This window comes from Sciurus vulgaris, assembly GCF_902686455.1.
Source record: "Sciurus vulgaris genome assembly, chromosome: 1".
NCBI classification, from domain to species: Eukaryota; Metazoa; Chordata; class Mammalia; order Rodentia; family Sciuridae; genus Sciurus; species Sciurus vulgaris.
The window spans coordinates 54,125,481-54,148,525 of record NC_136461.1 but is presented as its reverse complement, the minus strand read 5'-3'; the positions used below and the strand labels follow the sequence as shown (position 1 = coordinate 54,148,525).

Here is a 23,045-nt window from a genome sequence, read left to right as displayed (position 1 = left end):
GCTGATCCTTAACTTGGCTATTCTGAATTGTGCTGTATAAACATTGTAATGGCTGTATCACTATAGTATACTGACTTTAGACCTTTTGAATATATACAGAGGAGTGGGATAACTCAGTCTTATGGTTCCATTCCTAGCCTTTTGAGAAATCTCCCTACTGCTTTCCAAAGTGAATTGTACTAATTTGCTGTCCCACCAACAATGGATCAGTGTACCACATCCTCATCAATATTTATTATTTGTGTTCTTCATAACTGCCATTCTAACTGGAGAATGACCAGATTTTAAGACAAAACTAGAACTGAACACAAAATAAAACACATAGTCTCTACTAATATTTTCAAAGGATAGGAAATTCTAATCATATTTTTTTTCTTTTTTAAGACAAAAAATTAGAATCACATCATCTTACTTAAATAGTTTCCCCAATGTCATCCTTTTCTAAATACAGTGGATATTTGTAGAAAATAACTGATTATCAAATTATAGTTTCTCCATTGCTGTTGTGTTTTCTATTTATTTTTCATTTTGGTAGCAACTTTATCATCTATCTATTTATTTATTTATTTATTTATTTATTTATTTATTTATTTATTTATATGCAATGCTGAGAATCGACTCCAGTGCCTCACACGTGGTAGGCAAATGCTCTATCACTGAGCTATGGTAGCAATTTTAATACATACAAAAATCATGCAAGAGAGTATATACCCTTAATAGCCACTACATGTAGTATCTACACTATAAGAACTTATATTAAAGCAAGTCATAATTTGTTTAAAAAAAAAAAAAAGCCACAGCTCCTTTCAGAAATTTTCCAAATCACTGCAACAGAAAACTTCATTATGATATCATAAGAATTCAATCTAAAACTAATTTCTAAACGTTCTAAGGTAGGGATCAGCAAACTAGAGCCCACAGGCCAAATCCAGTTTTCTGTCTGTTTTTGTACAGCCTGTAAGCTTAAGAATGGTTTCCTACATTTTCAAAAGTTAAAAAAAAAAAAAAAAGATGTGTGGTGATACATGGAAATTATATGAAGTTCAAGTTTCAGCATCCATAAATGTAGTCAAATTAATTTATTTACATAGTAACCATTACTGGGTGTGTACAAGGACAGAGTTAAATGCTTATGACAGACATTATGGTCTACAAAGTCAAAAATATTTGCTATCTGTTCCTTTAAGAAAAAAATTTGCCCACCCCAGATTTAGTCCCAAAACATTTTTTACTCATTGTTGATGAATTCTTGATGAGCAAAGGACAAAAATAGAGAAATTTACTCAAAATATTGTCGAATTTCATTATTATAATTTACATGAAACACTTCTAGGAACATTGTTTAATCCAAGTTTTCAAACCACCTTATCAGGTTGAAGTAGTCCCTAAAAGATCCACCATAATTAAGCTTTTCCAGGGATCCCCACCATAATTAAGCTTCTTGTCAGCAAGATTTTACAGTGTCCGTAGGATTTCACAGAATTTCTGCAGAGAGCTCAATGTGGTTTGAAACTTCCTCTTTTTTGTAAACGCCAGGTTTGTAAGCAAAAGGTGTGAGAGACTGTCTCAAGAGACCTTGCTGTACACAAGTTACTGTTTTCCTTGGTAAAAACTTGTGAAACCTCTGTCTGACCTAAAATATGGGACAAAGGTTAACTGTTACGTACCCACCCACTGTCAAGTAACCACCTCACTGAGCATAAATCTAAAAGAATTTCCAGACTCAGAGTCCAGAGATTTTTAGGCATTAACCCCTCTGGACTGCTGCAGCCAATAAACCTGCTTCCTGAAAATTCTTTGTGTGTTCAGCCTCATCTGTCCTACATTAAGGTAACTGTATCTGCTTTAAAGGTTAGGAAACTGAGGTCCAGGGAGAGAACAGAACTGGAACTCAACTGAAGTCTTATGCTTCCATGTTCAGTGTCATTTCATTGTACCCATTACGTACCTTATGATCACAAGATAAATCTCACTGCCATTTTATTTAGGGTCAATAAGACATTAGTTCCACAGCTAAAGAATAACCATAATCTGAATTATGTTAATGTTTCCATAAACATTATTTGTTCTTTGAGGAAAATACCACCTATTTCTCATATACATGAGAGTTCTTACAAGTCTGTGTAAGACCTAGAACTAGCCTTGTTACATGACCAAGTTAACAAAAGAACTTAAGAACATTCACCTTCCAAATGACTTTTAAGACTTCAGGGATATCAAACGACAGTCTAAAATGTTTGGTGATTTTAAAACATATGAATAAAAGAATCATCCATATTATAAAACACAGAGGAGATATACCTGAATTAAAAGAACTAAATCTTCAGCATTTTTGTAATTCTTGGAAATTTTGTATGCAACAAAGTCTTTTATGCCTTGCCAACACACCTACACACACACACACACACACACACACACACACACACACACACCACTGTTTATTTCATCCCTTGATGGATGTGAATGAAAGAACTTTACCTGAAGGTGAAAATGATATAAAAACATCTGTCAAATGAATTCTAAATTTGGTTTCTCTGCAAATTTTCCTTTTGGGAAATTTTTCTACTCAGAAATTAGAGAGATAAGTGTTTAGATAGCTATATATGGTTTATAGAAAGTACGCTCTGTCCTCTGACCGTTGATCCAGTTTTTCTTCCTCCCAAATTTCTCTGTGAATATGTTAAAACTTCTCCACTAATCTACACTAGGTTATGACAGAAATAATACCAAAGGGGTGCCACCTAAGTTCTTCATTGTTACATAAACTGATGGCAAAACATAATAGGCAAAAACCAGTGAAGAAGGATTAGAATACCTACACAGTATTAGCTTTGTAAATTATTTAATCAAGTCACTTATTTTCAATCTCATGCTGGGGATTATTATCAAAATGTTATCCAATTTACCTTGCTTATCCCAAGGATAAGCAACTGATAGACCAGGTTGGTGTCTCAAACTGGGCTCATCATTAAAATCACCTGAGGCACCCGTTAAACTAAATTCCTAGACCTTTCCTGAGGAATTCAGTAAGTTTGGGACTAAGGATTCTGGTTTTTGTTTTTGTTTTTTTTTATTGCAAACAATCAAGCTTCACCTCAGACCTACTGAATGGGGCAAAAGTGAGGAACGACCTGGATAAATCTTTTCAAGGAGATAGCTCATGAAGCATTTTGTAAAACACAAGACATTGTTTCATCTAAGATACAACCAAGCAAATGGAAAATCAACAAGGATGAGAGGAGGACAATTTTTAAGAAGTAGAAGAAGAATGAAAACAGAAATAAATGAACCCATCAATCCATCAAGTTAATAATATAACCACACGGAAGGGAGGGAGAAGACCTATTCTGATTAACTTTGGAACAAAATATTTTGACCATGTAACCTTTAGCCTTAGCAAAGACAAATGAGTGTAAACATTATTGTACTCTGTTTGGTATGTTTCTTTTTCACAGTGATATGAGTTAGCCATTCCAAAACTACCTTATGTGTACTCTAGAGCTAAATAAATAACTAATACATGACTATGTACTGTGGAAAGGGGAAGTCAGGTTTCTCACTGCTGGAGAAGGAAGTTAAGAGAGAGAGAAAGAAATGGGCCCTGTGGTTTTGGACTTGTGTGTATATTACATATGTACATACATATCACTAGTTTTATGTCCTTGGTGAAAGGGCTAGAAACAAAGTCAACTCACTAACAATGAGCACTAGCCTCCAGACACTCATTTCAAGATACCTTTCTGCAATAACAAAAACCAGGGGTTCCCTGGAGAAAAGGCTGATTCCAGTGCTATACCAGGAAAAATGTAAGATCAACCTGGATCATTCTATAATGCTGGAAAATAGGGAAGGTCTAAAAAATAAAAATGATGGACACAAAATGAAAGAACACAGAAATCAGCTTAAGTAGGCTCCCACAGGCCAAATACAGGTCAATCTGAGTAATTAAATAATGACAGTACAAATTTATAGCCCATAAAATAAAAATCCATGAGTCCAACCTAATAGGTACACAGGCAGGCAAGCAGGCAGGCAGGAAGAGAGGGATGGATTCTCAGTCCTGTATGACTTCTGGGAATATTCCCTTTCTACAAGTTCCAAGATCATGAGCACACTGGTATTCAAACAGTAAGTCAAAGGGCCCCCACTGCAAATTTCTGTGTACATATATGAATTTGAGCCCCCTTGCACTCTGAATTCCTTTTTCTGTCTGCTCAATTCATCAATACTGCTAGACCCAGCCCTGTGCCACATTCTGGAAGCTGCCTCCACTCCAGAGAACCCAACTTATTTTGTCCCCTTCACTCAGGAATCACAGTTTTGTTCTGCCTTTGTCTAATGTCTGAAAAAAATTTTACCCAGTGTTCTAGCTGTTCAAGACAGTAGAATTCCAGATCCATTTATTCCCTGAAGACCACAGTCATTTATATTGATGTATACATTACCTTTTGAAGAGATGATGTATTTGCACAGATCAAAACTTGTCTTCTTTAAAAGGAGTAGTGAAACAGTGGATACCAGCTGGAAATGTATGGTCAAGGAATTTATATTTTAAATAGGAATTACTGTTGCATGTCCATCAGCTGAGATGGAAACTTAACAACTCAGGAAAGAGAGAGGATAGTGGCAAAAATAACGGCAAGAATAAAGACTCTCAATAGGCGACAGACAAGAACACAGAGAACTCATTCACAGTAAAAGGAGAGAAGGCAAAGTCACAGGCACTAATGAGGTAGCCTGGTAAATCTGGGTAAGAAAAGTAATCATTAGAGAGCCTCCACTGACTACTGTTTTCTGTGAAAACTAAAGGCAAAGTCATCGATGAGTTTCTGGGACTCACTCTCAGGGAAGTCAGCTGCTCTGTAGTAAGGTGACCCATTGGAGAGATCCAAGCGACAAGGTGCGACAGCCAGAGGGAGCTAATTCCCTCTGTCTAACATCCCAGAGGGAACCTGGAAGCTCAGGAGTGAGCTCAGAAGCTGATCCTCCTGAACTGCATTCCTGCCCCCAGTCCTGGTGACTGACACCCGCGTGGCAGACTTGCAAGAGACCTCAAGGCAGATGCACCCAGCTAAACTGCACCCAGATTTCTGGTCCAGGAAGCCAATAAATGTTGTTTTAAACCACAAAGGGTTCGTTTTCCTTTTTATTGGTTCTTTTTAGTTACACATAAATTAGATTCATTTCAACATAATTATAAAAGCATGGAATATAATTTGCTCTAACTCAGTCCCCTGTATTTGCCCTTTCCCTCCCTCCTTCTCCTCTCCCAGTTTCCTTCCCTCTACTCATAAGAAATACCTAAAAATGTAAGAGTGGCTTTGGAACCAGGCAGCACACAGAGACAAGAAGGATCTGAAGAAACAGCAAGGAAAATCTAAGTGGTTTTGAACAGACTGTTAGTAGGAATCTAGACTTTAAGAGGAAATTCTGGGGGAATGATATTGGTCAAATTATATTGTTATATTGTGTGCATATACGAACATGTAACCATGTATCCCACCATTACGTACAACTATAATGCACCAATTAAGAGATGGGAGAAAAGAAAATAAATGACAGAATGTTTTTTTAAATAATTTTTTTTTTAAAAAAATGGATCTAGACTTTAAGGATACTTCCAGTGAAGGCAAAAAGGACATGAGAAGCATATTATAGAAACTGGAAGAAAGGGGATCTTTCTTGAGTAGTGACAGAGTTTAGGGACACCACTTGCATCACGGTTATGTGGAAAGCACAGAATACGCCTCCTGATGGAGTGACATCTTTATGGGGGTTTCCAAGCAAGCAGGCCCCTCAGTCTCTACTTGCTGAAAGAGGAGAGACAAGCACTGAGGAAAGGGCTGTTAGACAAAAGGAACCAGGAACTGACAGTTTTGAAGCGCAGAGCCTTTCCCAATTGCACGTGGGTTAAAAGTAAGAAATGGCTTCTGAGCAAAGATTAAAAAGAAAAGGCAGAGAAGGGCTTATCTCAGGGAGATAATTCCAATAACTGAGTGGAGTCAATCCCAGGAAGTTTCACAGGAGGTCTATGTGGTTCTGTGAGAGAATTAAATTAGCAGAAATGCCCTTAACATAAAGACTAAAATCAAAGACCATATAAAATGGAAAAAAGCCACCGAGCTCCCCCAAAATGCACTGACAACAGGCAGGCTGAGAAAAGTGCTCAGAGACAAATATGTGCTACCTTCCAAGAGGGTGGCTCAGTCCAGAACAAATCGCCCAGAAGGTCAAGCCAGGAACCACGGGGAATTATCCCTGGAATTAGGTAACAAAGGTAATGACTAACAAGAGGGGTTAAGGGAGAGCAGTCTAAGAGTGGGGCTCTCAAAACTGAGATTACAGAAAGAACAAGATCATCAGCAATGACAAAGTCTAAAATATGTCCAGAGAATGGGCAAACTAGGTGAGGCAAAAACACAATACCAAAAGCATTTAAGGAGTTGGAGATCATCCACCAGGATGCTAAAATCACTAAGAATGCTGATAGTTATTGTGAAAAAACAAAGCAAAGTAGATGTTAGTAATTACAAAAGTCCAAACTCATGGACACAGTCTGCCCGGATCCTCATGATCTGCCCTGACCTCTCTCCACTCCCTGCCCAAGCACATTCAACATTTCCAGCCCTCAAACATGCCATATGTAACTCTGGGCCTTTGAGAATGTTCTCTTCTCTCTTTGGCTCATTCTCCTCTGCCCACTCTGAACTGGGTTGGATGTTCCTAAGTACATTTCCAAAAGTCCCTGAATTTATTATATCACAGTATTTTTCTACTTGGCTCTTATATCTTGTTTTTACAACCCCATTAACTCCACAAGAGCCAGGATGGAGCCTAGGCTGTTGAATGGTGTTCCCCACACTCAGCTCAGCGACGGGTAGACACAGCAGGCACCTTATAAAGGAACCAGAGGATTTCCTTCCTAGGTCTCAGATAAAATATCCCACTTCTAGGGTGTCCGTCTTCAGATTCTCTGACAAACATTAATATCTGAGCTCAAACAATGCTTTCTCTTAGCAGACGAATATACAGGGTTTAAAATCCCTTATCAACATTAGGTTTGTCGCTTCTTAAAACAATATACTTTTTTACACATAGAAGGCTAAGAAAGATTTCCCTCATGAATTCCCTAATGTCCAGAAAAGGAGACATGATTGAAAACTTCAGTAGTAACCACCATGATGGATTTTCCCTTCAATGGAGATCTCACTTGTTATATTGACCAATTCTTCATTTTGATCTGAAGAAGTTTACTTAAATTATTTGGAGCTATACGGCCTAAAGAAGCACATAAAAACAGAAGTCAAGGCAGAAGTAGCATGTGATAATTGATACAATGGACACATTAACCAAATCACAGAGAGTATAATGTGGCACAACGAATTGAGAGAATGGTTCTCAAACTGCCAGAAATGTGAATGAGCATAATAATAATAATTTTTGAAAACTGAGTCTAAAAGCAGGCAAAAGAATCTGTTGAAACTGTCAAATAAGTGACTTTTAAAAACTCATTAATTTATCACAATTTTCTCATTTTTCTGGGTTCTACCATTTAGATAAATAAACAAATAAATGTTTAGTTGACTAAAGTTAAAATTCTCAGGTATAGTTAAGTTACTGTGCAAAGTTTTAATGCTCTGAGGCATATATATTTATATATAAATCCTTACACATGTTCACATAACTTTAAAACTGAGCACACTGCCCTAGCCTTCTGGTAAGATTTGAAATTCTCCAGTTTAGGCACTAGCATTTGGTCACCATCCAAAGCATTAGACTCATTGTAGGAGTGTACTATTTCGTAAAATTTCTGCCCCAAATCTAAAATATGTCTTCATCTACCACAGTGCTTGACTTAACTAGTTGAAATGAATCTATTACAGTATGGATCTTAAATGTTCCTCAAAGGTCATTGTGTTTAAGGCTTGGTTGCCAACCTGTGGCACTGTTGGGAGGTGGTGGCAGCTTTAGAAAATGGGGCCTTGTGGAAGGAAGTTAGATTGCGGGAAGCATGCCTTCAAAGCGGGTATAAGGACCCTGGCCCCTTCCTCTCTCCTCTCTCTCCTCCTCTCTCTTTTTCCAGCTACCATGAGGCAAGCAGCTTTGCTCCACCGTGAGAGCATCATCCCATCATGATGCTCTGTCTCACCACAGGCCTCAAAGTAACAAAGACAAGCAACCATGAACTGAAATCTTGTTAACTGCCAGCCAAAATAAATGTCTCCTCCTTATCAATTTATTATCTCAGGTATTCTGTCACAGAGACAGAAAGCTAACCAAAACAGCCTCCTTCATTTTAAGACCCAACTACATTTGTGGTCTTTCTCTGGATGTTACCTTTCAATTACTCACTCTCTATAATACATCTTCAATGGGTTGCCTTCTACCATATCTTCAAATTTTCTCTTCCTGCTAGGTCATTTTCTACAGACTAGGAAAAATCTCATGCTTTCCCATCCTTTAACTATTGCTATGATTTGAAAGTTCCTCCAAAACTCACTTTGAAATTAATTGCCACTGTGATGCTATTAAGATGTGAGTCCTTTAAGAAGTGATTAGGTTATGAGGGCTTCACCGTCATGAATGAATTAATGCCATTATCACAGGAGTGGCTTTGTCATAGAATCGAGCTTGATCACTCTCTTGTCTCTTACCGTCTCACCATGTGATCTGCCTCTACCCGGTGCAGCCCCTTGATTTTGGATTTCCCACCTTACCAACTGTGAGAAAGAAATTTCCTTTACTAATTACACAGTCTGTGGTATTCTGCTGTAGCAGCAGAAAATGGACTAAGACACTATTCACCCTTGAACTACAGTATGCTTCTGTACATATGTGTGTACAATATATTACATTACCTAATTTCTTCTCAACCTCCTCCTCATTATTTTATATGAGGATTTTTGGTGGTGTTAATTTTATAATTTAGCTTCTAGAATATTTTTTCAGGTAGGACTGTGACTGAATATGAGAAGCAATTAATGTTGCCCAGAGATCAATATCACAAATATTGCCCTGAAATGGCATGCCTGTAATTCTAACAACTTGGGAGGCTGAGGCAGGAGGATATGTAGCTCAGGGGCACAGTGTACCTGCATTTAATCCCCAGGACAGAAAGAAAAGAAAAGAAAAGAAAAGAAAAGAAAAGAAAAGAAAAGAAAAGAAAAGAAAAGAAAAGAAAAGAAAAGAAAAGAAAAGAAAAGAAAAGAAAAGAAAAGAAAAGAAAAGAAAAGAAAAAAGAAAAGAAAAGAAAAGAAAGAAGGAGGGAAGGAAGGAAGGAAAAAGGAAATGTATACAATGACAAAAGGGGCATGCACTTGAGGAAGACACAGGAAAGTCTCCTTTTGTTTAAAGTGTAGTTGCATCTTACTAGATGAAAGCATGAATTATAGAAAAGTTGTAGAAAAACTCAAGAATATAGAGACTGGAGAGTGCATGCTAAGGAGCCAAAGGGTGGACTGTGCTGGTGATGAAGTTGCTGCCTCTCAGCTTCAAAGCCACCCTATCCTTTGTTTTTGCCAGGCTGGGGCTAGAAGTCTGCAAACCACAATAAACAACTACCTAGCTTCTTATTAAAAAGAACTTCCAATGGGGGTCCTGGAAAAAGATTTGAAGGCTAGTAGAGGAACACAGAACCAGGGCCTTCCTGTTTTGCTTCCCATTCTTGAAAAGCATTGCCTAGCAAAGGTTTCCCACCTAGGCAGCAGCAGGCAGCTCCAGTGACCAGGTGTTTTTCCACATCCTCAGAACATGCCATGGTATGCCCCCTCAGAGACACCTCCTCCACCAGCCATCTCATATCCCGTCCTTGAGTATGTAACTTCCAGCTCTCAAAGTCTCTCATCAAGAGCCTGAGGAACTGATTAGGTTAAGGCTCTCATAACCCAATCATGAAGTCTCTAAACCTTCTTGCACTATCTAACACATGAGCTTGTGGGGAATATCTCACATCTAAACCATAACAGTACCCATTACTTCTACATGGTCAAGTCCATAGATACAATTCTGACTTTATGGGGCCTTTCTGCTCTATTTGACCACTGACCACTTCTAGAAAATATTATTACTTTATTAATAATTTCTGGCTAATTAAGACATCAAAGGAGGGTAAACTGGCAAAAAAAATTTAGAAGTATTTTTTTATTCATTGAACAAATAATTTTATGCATTTATGTAAACATTTTCATTGAGTTAATTTCAACAGCATGGTTAGTACTATGTGTGTACTTTACTAAGTGGTATGACCTGGTAGTATGACTCCAAAATCTATCATATCAACCTCTATACCAGGGACTCTCAATCCTGAGTTCTGACAGAATCATCTAAAGGGCTTGTTAAAATAAGGATTAATGGGCCCCACCCTGAAAATTGTGAACTCACTAGTTCTGGGGTGGAGCTACCTAACTTAAATTTTCATGAAGTTTTTCACATAATGCTGATATCTGCAAAACACTACACTGCCTGCACATGCTCTTGTTAGCTCTTATTTACGCCTAAGTATTCAACTCAGCTGTATCCTTCCTTAGACAACCTCCCTCCTCTCTTTTCTCACCAGTTGGACTGGATGCCTGACAAGAATCAAGGGTTGCCAAAGCAGCATGTGCCCACCAAGCACATCTAAGAAATCACTGAGACTGAAACTTTGTGCATCTCTGTCCCAACCACTAGCCCAAAGGCAGAGTCATAACTATTCATCTTTATATTCTAATATGTCTTTACGTTTCTTTTTAAAACTTTTTATTACGGTAAAATAGACAACACAAAATTTGCCACTATAACTACTTTGAGTGTAGAATTCAGTGACATCAGGTACATTCATGCTGTTGTGCAACCTTCACCACCATGTGACTCAGGAACTCTTTTCATCTTCTCAAACTAAAACTCTGTATCTATCAAGCAATGACTCACCACCTCCCCTCCTCCCAGAGTAACCAATGCTCTATGTCTCCACTGTCTTCCTATGGACAGATTTTAGCATATCAGCACTCAGTGCTGATACGTCTCAATAACTACAGTACTAAAGGAGTCAAGTCTCTCTTTAAGTCCCAAATAAAAGAATGAATGAGGGGCTGGGGAGATAGCACAGTTGGTAGAGTGCTTGCCTTATAAGCACAAGGCCCTGGGTTTGATCCCCAGCACCCCCCCAAAAAAAAAAATGAATGAGAAAAAATTTAAATAGTTAAAATTAAGAGTGTATATTATTATTGGAGCTATAAGAAACCTTGAATATCTTACCTCATAGAATTATAAGTACATGACTGTTTCAAACCACTTTTTTGACTCTCTGCCTAGCACAAATAAAGTATTTGTATTTTTAAGTTAACAAAAAAATGTCACATATGAAAAAATGTAACTGAAGAAGAAACACAAAATAAGTTTTTCCCTTTTCTACTTAAATATCTAGGACCCCTGAATTGAGTTCACATTTCTTTCAAATTATATACTTATCCATATCTGTAGTATCTTGCCACCTGAATCAAGAGGAAGAGCAAAAGGAAATCTAATGGCAAAGAATGCTGCATTTAAAAAGAAAAAATATGCAAAAACACTCTCTATAAATGTTTAGCTGTTAAAGGAAAGGTAGGGATGGGAGAGGTTCCATGATGCACTTTGTGGATAGAAACTATTGGATTTCAGAAAGAAAAAAAGAAAAAAAAAAAAACTGTGTTGTAGAAATGGCCAAATGAATTTATTTGGTACTTACAGAACATAAAAAAGATGAACTTTAAGGTCATAATTCTTGAAAGAATTCTTAAATAATGGCTCCATATAACAAATGAATAGTTTCAAGTCCCCTTTCATCCAGCACTGTATGTTCCAGTTTGCACCTGAATTAAAAATAAACTACATTAAATCTGAAAAACATTCTGAAAAACTCAGTGAAAGAGAAGAGCTAAATTGAATTTACTCATGTTCTGATGCAACTTCTATTGCCCATTCTGTGAGAAAAAGACAAGCTCTAACTAGTGGTATGCTTGCCCAAGTCACTTAGTACCTATGACCCTCAGTTTCCTTCTTTATAAAGTAAAAGAATTAAATTCAAATGTTTCTTCTCAAACTTGTCTTTAATCCCAAATCACTTAAGTCAAACAAAAGACCTCAAACTTCACCTAATTCAGTTCATTCTCACTTTTCAAGAGAAAAAAGAACAAATATCAATGAATAAGCAAATCCAGAGAGATATTTATATGCCTGTTTTAGCAAATAAAGGCACAGTGACTCATATCTGAATCCATGTCTTAAATTTTTGTTACTGTGATATCATAGGCCCAAATACAACTAATAAAAGTACATTTCCACTACACATTGAAACACTCACCTGATAAGAATGAAGATAAACTATGCATGATTCATAATTTATAAGGCAGGAATAGCAACTGTTGAAAATCATAACTAACTTAGGACAATACTAACTTAAGACACCATTAACACATTTCCTCAAATAAGGATTTCCAGCTACTAAGGACCTTGTAACACTGTTGCTCTTATGAAAGAAGCAGCCTACTTGCAAGAATAAACAGAAATCCTCAGGAATCACTATTTAACCTAGCAATTTTAGTTATGAAAATTTAAACTCACTTAAAAGTAACTAGTTATTAGCCTTCACATTTAATATAAAATTAAAATAATAATCATTACCCTTCATAATTAAAGAAAGTGCTAACTTTTTTTTTAATCATTTCAAGACTCATCATTGGGACCTGGCTTCTTCAGTTCACTCTTGGAATATTTAATAACGACTGAATTGGCTGTTTCCTTACACATTTTAAAAGGTATCTCATTTAAAATGAAATTAATGGCTATGAACCAAATTGGAGACACAGGGAGTTATTGGTATTATCTTATTTTTTTTTAATTTGATCTTACTACATATGTATGCTTCATCATTATTCCTAAACTGATTTCAACATACTGGAGTACTTCTTTATATCTATCAATGATGATGAACCAGGGGTGATTTTGTATTTCAGGGCATATCTGGGAATTCCTAGAGACTTTTTTTCATTCCAATTGGGAAGAGAACACCACAGGGCATCTAATGGGTAAAGTCCAGGGCTATTGCTTATCTCACAGTGTACAGCATCCCACAACGTACATGTTAGCCCCCCAAAACAAGAGTAAAACCAAAATGTTAAGACTGTTTTTACTGAGCACTTTTTGCAAAGGGTTTACCCTTACTTGAGAACAGCTGGACAAACTGTACCCAAGATCCTCCAGATAGACAACCTCATATAAGACATGCATGCCCTAATGCACCAAAATGGCAATAGTATCAATTGGGAAATCCTGATTAAGCTCACATGGAAATATTATGCTTTACACTTAGATTTTTAAAAAGTCTCTTCATATGGTTGAATCAATTAACTCAGGTCTATTTAGCTTTTCCAGAAGACCTGGAAACAGTTTTGTTGTTTACATTTTCAGAGGCAGAATTAACTAGACTACCTATATTTAATATGCATTATACTTAAAACAACAAAACCCCTTGATTTAAAATGTATATGGAAAAAAAAATGTATATGGTTTCAGAGAGATTCCTTGCCTGAACAAATCATTAGTATTTGTAGACTATTTAAAAATTTAACTAAGTCAAAAGTTATTAATAATTTGATATTTTATCTAACAAAGATAAAGTGATGTTTCTATTTCAAAGCAAACTTCGAAGACTACAAGGAATGTACTTAAAGGTAAAAAGAGTTCTCTTATTGCATTTTCATAGGATATAAAATAATTTGGGGCATAAATATTTGGTCACATGGTAAATCCTAATTTTATTAGTAATACAAAAGCAATAATATATGTTAAGAATGACATCCATAAGATATCTGTTTCCTACAGTTGCTAGAGAATTAAAACATGGTGTGACAGAGTGAAAACCCGGTGTGACAGAGTGAAAAGCTAATAGTTAATGCCTGGAAAATTAAAATACGCACCTAGATGTTGAAAAACTAAGGAATTTACTGCTGAAACAAATGTGCTCCCGTCAGTGCTGTCCTCAGGTCCAGAGCAGTTCTTTTCTTGTTCACTCCAAAAACAACAGTGGAAATTTGTTTGGGATAAGTTAGGAAGGTAGGCACTACTTGAATTAAACTTAGCTTCAACAACTGCCTCATAATGTCCATCCAAACGTGAAGCGTTCTTTGAGATCCCAGCAGACAAAATCTCAGTTGCGTTTGCTGGCATGCAAGACAATTTAAATCTCCAGGGAGTGATTGGATATGCCAAGTTAAATGCAGTTATCACATAAAGAAATTCTGTAGGACATTAAAAAGACACACAGAGAGCAAGTAATCATTTGACTAAAACATGAGTCGAAAGTACCTGAAACCATGTAGCACCCAGTAATAATTATTCAACTTTCAAAGTGCTCAGTCAATAGCTAATGACCAGTTCTGTGCTTCCACAGTACAATGTGTTAAATTCAAGATTGTTCACTTATTTATTCACACAACTCCCACATTCTGTCAGCTCTTTTTGAAAGTTCACACACCATTTTTCCTCATTAATCTAACATATTTATATTTTAATGAATGGAAATTAACTATACATTATTTTTCTTCTCTGTAATAAAATTATTCTATTACCATCTTGCAGAAATGAGAACTAACTGGATGTGCAATTATATAAACAAACATGAAGGCATTCTTTTAGCATTTAGTGAAGAGTAAAACCAAGACATTAACACTGTTTTTACTGAGCGCTTTTGAAAAGAGTTTGCCCTGACATGAGGACAGGTGGACAAATTCTGACCAGGATCTTCAGATGTAAGATATCATATAAGACATGCATGCCCTAATGTACTCTCCAAGAAGTGATACACAGCAACAGATTTCTTCCAGAAAATTTCAACTGCTAATTATCATTTTTTAAATATAAAGATTAGGAACATTTATATAGCCTTGTACCAAAAGATACTCAAAAGTTAAATTTATCTTTAAGTAAGTAATTGTTTGAAAATAAAATAATTATTAACTGTATAATTCTAGGAGAGGGTTTTGTTCATTTGTTTGTTTTACAAATTACTCAAATAATCCAACAATTTTGTTGCCACATACATAATTTTGTGTATATCTATCTATCTATAGATAGATAGATAGATAGATAGATAGATAGATAGATAGATAGATAGATACACACACACACATACACACTCATGCAGAATGCAAATTCTGAGAATTCTGTATGGATTTAAAATGGAATGAGAATGGAATTTGAAGAAATATGGTAAATGTAAAAATGTACGAAAATAGAAGAAACCAAGATGTTCTCCAGTAGGTGAGTGGATAAACTGTGGTACATTCAGACAAAGGAATATTATTCAGTTCTAAAAAGAAATGAGTTATCAAGCTATGAAAACACATGGAGGAAACTTAAATGCATATTACTAAGAAAAAGCAGCTCTTATGAAAAAGGAGGCATATTGTATGATTCTCAATTCTGTGATATTCTGGAAAAGGCAGAAATATGAAGACATTAAAAGGACCAGTGGTTACCAGGAGTTGGGGGAGACAGGGTTGAATAAACAATACAGAGGACGAACAGGGCATGAACTATTCTACATGACCCTGTAACAGTGGGCAAATGTCATTAGACTTGGTGAAAGCCACAGAATGTACAAGAATGAACCCTAATACAAACTACAGACTTTGGGGGTGACAAAGCACCAAAGTTCATCAGTTACAGCAAACATACCATTTAGGGGAGGGATGTTGCTAATGGGGGCAGCTATAAATGTGTGGAGGCAGCAAGTATACAGGAGATCTCTGTACTTTCCTCTCAATCTGGCTATGAGCCTAAAACATTTTAAAAATAAGACCTATTAAAAATGTATGAACCAGAAATCTTTAAAATTAGTTCACAGACTATATTTTAAATACAAAAGCAATATTCAAATAATATACAGGCATTGACTTACTAAGTTAGTTTCTAAACCTTCTCTAAATATAAAGTATTATAAATATGTATTGATGTAAAAATTAAGTCAAAAATTGTTAACTTGACTAATGTTATGGTCCCCACACTGATGATAAGTAGGTATCATTAACACCACCAAAAGAAAATGCTCACTGTAACTGAGCTTCTCTGAACTCTGACCTTTGTAATATATTTCTGAAAACAGATCTTTATGAAAACAGAATATTTTTATTTAAAAAATGTAATATTTGTTTTTTGTGGGGATCTTTTGTTTTTCTTTAAAAAACATGATATGTCATACTACTAACTAAAAGCATTTTACTTTCTAATTACACATGAAAGATTCAGTGAACTGAACTGAAATAGCCTAAAAGACTCAAATATTGAAATAAATAAAATTCACAAGCACAGCAACAATTGAATTGGTTTAATTAAAAGATGAGCCTATTTTGTTTACATGCTTCCTTTGCAAATATTTCTTTCCCTCAGAATGAACTCTGAAAAGCAAGATATCCAGAATTTTTCTCCAAAATGCATATGCTGTCAAATAACAGCATGAATCTCTTCTGATATGTAAGAATCAAACAAGTCTTTCAAAATCCAGAATTAGAAAAAATATACAAAATTAATAATTCTCTTAAATATATGATATATAAAATTATATTAAATATGTTATATACATAATATATAAAATTATATAATTATATAAAATTAGATGAAGAATATAAATGATAATTAATTATTTCTCTTTGACAGTCCCAGTAACATAGGTTTTTGGAAATCTGTAACATTGGAGCTATTCTGGGTACTTTCTGGAAGGCTGCAGATGGTTGCAATGAGAAAGAACAACATGGACGAGGAGGACTTGTAGGGAAGCTTACAGGAGCACTTTTAGATTGGAGGAACAAAAGAGATGCTCAGAACTAATTGACACAAAGGTAATAGTTGCCAGATAGAATAAATTCCATTAAAGATAACCTGACTTTAATTTCAAAACTTTGAAACCTGAACTAAATTAGATAACTCAGATTTTTAACAATCAGAATGTAATGAGAAGTATTGAACATTTGTTGAAAAGTTACCAGCAATTCGAAAAGGTGGAGAAGAAGACAGAAGAGGGCTCTCCAGGGATCATCCCCTAAAGAAAGATCAATTAAAACAACTACCCATGCATGAAAATACCCAGACACCAATGGCCCCTAAACCTTACTGGTACCTACAAGGTGAGCCTTCTGACCTGATCCCCCAGTGCAAGACAGGAACCCATAACCCTTGCAAAATGCATCTGATCTCAGAATCAGATGGCTGTTGACCCAGTGCAGAAAACTTAGGTTTCAGATGAACCTCAGAAACAAGGAAGCCTCAGTGGGCAAGACTTCGGGTACACACAGCACTGTGATAGCCTCAGCAGCCAGATGCTGTAAGTGTACCCCCGTAATGTGCCAGCCTGGGTAGCCAAGACATTCTCACTTGGCACCGTGTGCTGCAGAAGTCCTGGGTTTAGGACAGCCTGTGGTGCTTCCACAGCTCCAGCAAGCACAGGCATAGGGACCACAGCAGATGACCTACCCAGAATCTCTGCACAGGTTTACTGCTGAAGAGTTTTCCTGGACAAAACCAGTCTGAAAAGACTAGAATAAGTATTTACTTCAAACAATGATACATAACCACAAGGATAAAGGAACCAGCAGGAAAACATGCCAGCCTCAAATGGAAAAAATACAAGTACCAGTGACCCATCACAAACAAATGAAGATTCACGAACTGCTTGACAAAGAATTCAAAATAACTTTTTTAAAGAAGCTCAACAAACTTCAAAAAATACAGAGAAACAATTCAAAGAAGGGAAGAAAATAAGGGACCAGAATTAGAAAAACAGAAATATTAAAATAATAATTTTAAAAACCAATAATTTTAAAAACCAGGACAGAGTTTCAAGCAATGAAGACAAAATATATAATCTTGAAAATAAAGTTGACCACAGAGAAAAGATGTTAACAAACAATGAACAGCGCTTCCAAGAAATATGGGGTAACCTGAAAAGACTAGATTTAAGATTTATTGGGATAGATGAAGGCTCAGAGATATAAATGAAAGAAATGCACAATCATTTCAATAAAATAATATCAGAAAAATTCCCAAACCTAAAGAATAATATGGAAAATCAAACACAGGAGGCTTACAGGATCCCAAATATACAAAATTACAACAGACCCACACCAAGGTACATTTTTTAAATTATAAAATTGCCTAATATACAGAATAAGGATAGAATTTTAAAGGCTGCCAGAGAAAAATGACAATTCATGTTTAAAGGGAAAAATGATCCAGATCTCAGCTGATTTCTCAACCCAGATCCTCAAAACTAGGAGGTCTTAAAACAATATATATCAAGCTCTGAAAGAAAATGAATACCAGCCAAGAATCCTATACCCAGCAAAATAAAGCTTCAGAATTGACGATGAAATAAAACCCTTCCGGGGTTTTCAAGATGGCGGCCTAGAGGGTGGCTGCATTACGTGTTGCTCCAGAACTCAGGATTCAAGAGAGGAGATATTGAGACGCTTGGGACCAACTCAAAGTAGCCGGGTGACTCTCACCCCCTGGGGGGGCATCCCGGATGGGACGGGGGTCCCGGAACGCAGGAAACTTTGTGAAGTAGAACTGCCGGCGAGACGCCCCTCCCCCTGCTGGAGCGCCATAGAGGAGGCAGCTCGGCACAGCGCTGGGACTCGGAGCAGCCACTGGGGCTCCGGCGGCTGCCCGGGGGAGGAGTGGCGGGGAGAACTGTGTGGACTCAGGACACCGGGGCCTGCCCTGAGGAGGAGGAGAGGAGCGTGGCCACTTGGATTCCGAGAGACTGCGCCAGAGCTACAGGCGGTTGCCAGAGGAGAAGCCGCGCGGCGAGCTGTTTGGAATCAGAACGACGCTTCTGAACCCCGGGACCTGCCCTGAGGACAAGGAGGAAGAGGAGCAGCCGCTTGGATTCGGGTGACTATACGGGAACTACAGGCGGTTGCCAGAGAAGGGGCTGCGTGGCGAGCTGTTGGACCCTGACCACTTCTGAACCCCGGGGCCTGCCCGGAGGAGTAGGAGAAGGAGGAGAAGGAGCGCGGCGGGTCCTTTGGACTCGCAGTGACTGCATTAGCGCTCCAGGCGGCTGCTCAGAGGAGAAGGCGAGTGGTGAGTTATTTGGTCTTAAAGTGACAGCTCCTGAACACAGGGGGGCTGCCTGGAGGAGAAGCGTGGTGGGACGCTTGGTCTTGAGGGACCACACCAGAGCTCCGGGCGGTTGCCCAGAGGACCCGTGCAGCGGGTCACGTGGATTCAGAGCCACTCAGAGGGACTGCTCCTGAACACCCGGGGGGTTATCTGGAGAAGGAGGAGGAACGGGCAGGGTCACTTCGACTCGGAGTGATTGATTGCCCCGGGCTACGGGTGGTTGGTGGGAGGAGGAGGCACGAAGTGAGTTTCTTGGACTCCTAGTGACCGCACCGGCATACTGGGCGGCTGTCTGGAGGAAGAGGCCTGTGGCGGGTCTCTGGGACTCAGAGCGATTGTTCGGGGCCACAGGTGGCTGCTCAGAGGAGGGGCCACGCAGCCAGGGCGATTAGGTGCAGAACAGGGTCCCAGGATCTAGGAGGCTTCTGGGTGGAAGAGCCGCACAGAGACAGGCTTAGGGCGGAGCGAAGGTTCCAGGCCTATGGGCAAATTCTCTGAGGAGGGGCAGCCTAAGGAGACTCATCTGCGAAGGGTGAGGCTCCCAGGCCCAGGAGGTAGGGCCGGGCCCCTGGAAACTTTGCAGAGGAAGGCAGCCCAGCCCAGGCAGTAGCTGTAAATTGAGGGGAACCTCTAGGAGGAAACTGACCAGCGAGACCTCCCCACCGGGTGAGTCTTCCCTGCTGGGTGAGGTTTCCCACAAGGACGGTAAAACCAGAGGCTCAGGCCCAAACAGGCCTTGCCTCAGCCCACAGCCTAGGTCCCCCTTTGGATGACCATAGGTCAACAAGTGGAGGCACCTCTGCCCACTAGCAGGGAATATACCCCACCTGAAGGCCACCACTCCTAGAGAGGCAGCTTCCTTGTGGAGCACCGCATTATCAACCTCCTCCAAGACTTCAGCCTACTGAAGGCTAAGAGGGGATATATATATAGAAATCTTCAGGGTCATTGTAAATCAACAGAGGAAATCTGCAATATCTCAGCGGTCCACTGATATCTGAACAACATGAGAAAACAAGGAAAGAAAATGCTGCAAACAAATCTAGATGTTACATCAATAAAACCCAATGACAGCATGGCAGAAGAAATGACAGAAAAGGAGTTCAGAATGTACATAATTAAAATGATCAGAGAAGCAAACGAGGAGATGAAAGAGCAAATGCAAGCATTGAATGATGAGATGAAAGAGCAAATGCAAGCATTGATTGATCGCACCAATCGACAGTTAAAAGAGCAAATACAGGAAGCAAAAGATCATTTCAATAAAGAGTTAGAGATATTGAAAAAAAACCAAACAGAAATCCTTGACATGAAGGAAACAATAAACCAAATTAAGAACTCCATAGAAAGCATATCCAATAGGATAGAACACCTGGAAGACAGAACCTCAGACATTGAAGACAAAATATTTAACCTTGAAAACAAAGCTGAGCAAACAGAGAAGATGGTAAGAAATCATGAGCAGAATCTACAAGAACTATGGGATATCATGAAAAGGCCAAATTTAAGAATTATTGGGATTGAGGAAGGCCTAGAGAAACAAGCCAAAGGAATGAACAACCTATTCAATGAAATAATATCAGAAAATTTCCCAAATCTGAAGAATGAAATGGAAAATCAAGTTCAAGAGGCCTACAGGACTCCAAATACACAAAATTACAACAGACCCACACCAAGGCACATTATAATGAAAATACCTAACATACAAAATAAAGACAGAATTTTAAAGGCTGTGAGAGAAAAGAACCAAATTACATTCAGGGGGAAACCAATACGCATATCAGCAGATTTTTCAATCCAGACCCTAAAAGCTAGAAGGTCCTGGAACAACATTTTTCAAGCCCTGAAAGAAAATGGATGCCAACCAAGAATCTTATACCCAGCAAAACTTACCTTCAAATTTGACGATGAAATAAAATCCTTCCATGATAAACAAAAGCTAAAAGAATTTACAAAAAGAAAGCCAGCATTACAGAACATTCTCAACAAAATATTCCATGAGGAAGAGATGAAAAACAAGCAAATCAGCAAAGGGAGGAACTATCCTAAAGGAATTGTCAAATAAAGGAGGAAACAAGTTGTGTCAAACAAATAAATAAACAAAATTTTAAAAATGAACCAAATGACCGGGAAACCAAATCATTTCTCTATAATAACCCTGAACGTTAATGGCCTGAATTCATCAATCAAAAGACATAGACTGGCAGACTGGATTAAAAAGAAAGATCCAACAATATGTTGCCTGCAAGAGACTCACCTCATAGAAAAAGATACCCATAGATTAAAGGTGAAAGGATGGGGAAAAACATACCATGCACATGGACTCAGCAAAAAAGCTGGAGTATCCATCCTCATTTCCGATAATGTGGACTTCAAGCCAAAGTTAGTCAGAAGGGATAAAGAAGGTCATTTCATACTGCTTAAGGGAAGCATAAATCAGCAAGATATAACAATCATAAACATCTATGCCCCAAACAGTGGCTCATCTATGTATGTCAAACAAATCCTTCTCAATTTCAGAAACCAAATAGACCACAACACAATAATACTAGGTGATTTTAACACGCCGCTCTCACCACTGGACAGATCTTCCAGACAAAAATTGAGCAAAGAAACCATAGATCTCAACAACACAATCAATAATTTAGACTTAACGGACATTTATAGAATATTCCATCCAACCAAGAGTGAATACACTTTCTTCTCAGCAGCACATGGATCCTTCTCTAAAATAGACCATATATTATGCCACAAAGCTAATGTTAGCAAATACAAGAAGATAGAGACACTAGCATGTATTCTATCAGATCATAATGGATTGAAGTTAGAAATAAATGAAAGAGTAAAACACAGAAACTATTCCAACATCTGGAGATTAAACAATATGCTATTATATGATGAATGGATAACAGAAGATATTAGGAAGGAAATTAAAAAATTCTTAGAGGTAAATGAGAACAAAGAAACATCATATCAAAACCTCTGGGACACTATGAAAGCAGTACTTAGAGGGAAATTTATTTCATGGAGCGCATTTAATAAAAGAAGTAAAACTCAACAAATAAACAACCTAACACTACAGCTCAAAGCCTTAGAAAAAGAAGAACAGAACAGCACCAAAAGTAGTAGAAGACAGGAAATTGTTAAACTCAGAGCTGAAATCAATGAAATTGAAACAAAAGAAAACAATACAAAAAATTGACAAAATAAATAGTTGGTTCTTCGAAAAAAATAAACAAAATTGATAAACCTTTAGCCACACTAACAAAGAGAAGACGAGAGAAAACCCAAATCACTAAAATTCGGAATGAACAAGGAAATATCACTACAGACAGGATGGAAATACAAAACATAATTAGAAGCTATTTTGAAAATCTATACTCCAACAAAATAGAAAATTTCGAAGACATCAACAGGTTTCTAGAGACATATGAATTGCCTAAACTGAATGAGGAGGACATAAACAATTTAAATAGACCAATTTCAAGTACTGAAATAGAAGAAGTCATCAAAAGCCTACCAACAAAGAAAAGTCCGGGACCAGATGGGTTCTCAGCCGAGTTCTACAAAACCTTTAAGGAAGAGCTCATTCCAATACTTCTCAAAGTATTCCATAAAATAGAAGAGGAGGGAACCCTCCCAAACTCATTCTATGAAGCCAATATCACACTGATACCTAAACCAGACAGAGACTCATCAAGGAAAGAAAATTTCAGACCAATATCCTTAATGAACATCAACGCAAAAATTCTCAACAAAATTTTAGCAAATCGCATACAAAAACATATTAAAAAGATAGTGCACCATGATCAAGTGGGTTTCATCCCAGGGATGCAAGGTTGGTTCAACATCAGGAAATCAATAAACGTAATTCACCATATTAATAGACTTAAAGTCAAGAATCACAT

At 37.7% G+C, this 23,045-nt stretch overlaps 1 protein-coding gene across 5 annotated transcripts in view; it reads right to left on the bottom strand.

Annotated features, from left to right (window-relative positions):
• Window positions 1-23,045, bottom strand: part of LEPR (leptin receptor) — a 124,119-nt gene that overhangs the window by 62,242 nt on the left and 38,832 nt on the right. For all 5 annotated transcript variants that reach the window (XM_079129662.1, XM_079129663.1, XM_079129665.1 and 2 more), the window contains 2 exons: window positions 13,935-14,255; window positions 11,705-11,828 (listed from right to left, as the gene is read on the bottom strand). In XM_079129662.1, the coding sequence (XP_078985788.1) occupies window positions 11,705-11,828; window positions 13,935-14,255 (445 nt within the window). The remainder of the gene's footprint in view (window positions 1-11,704; window positions 11,829-13,934; window positions 14,256-23,045) is intronic.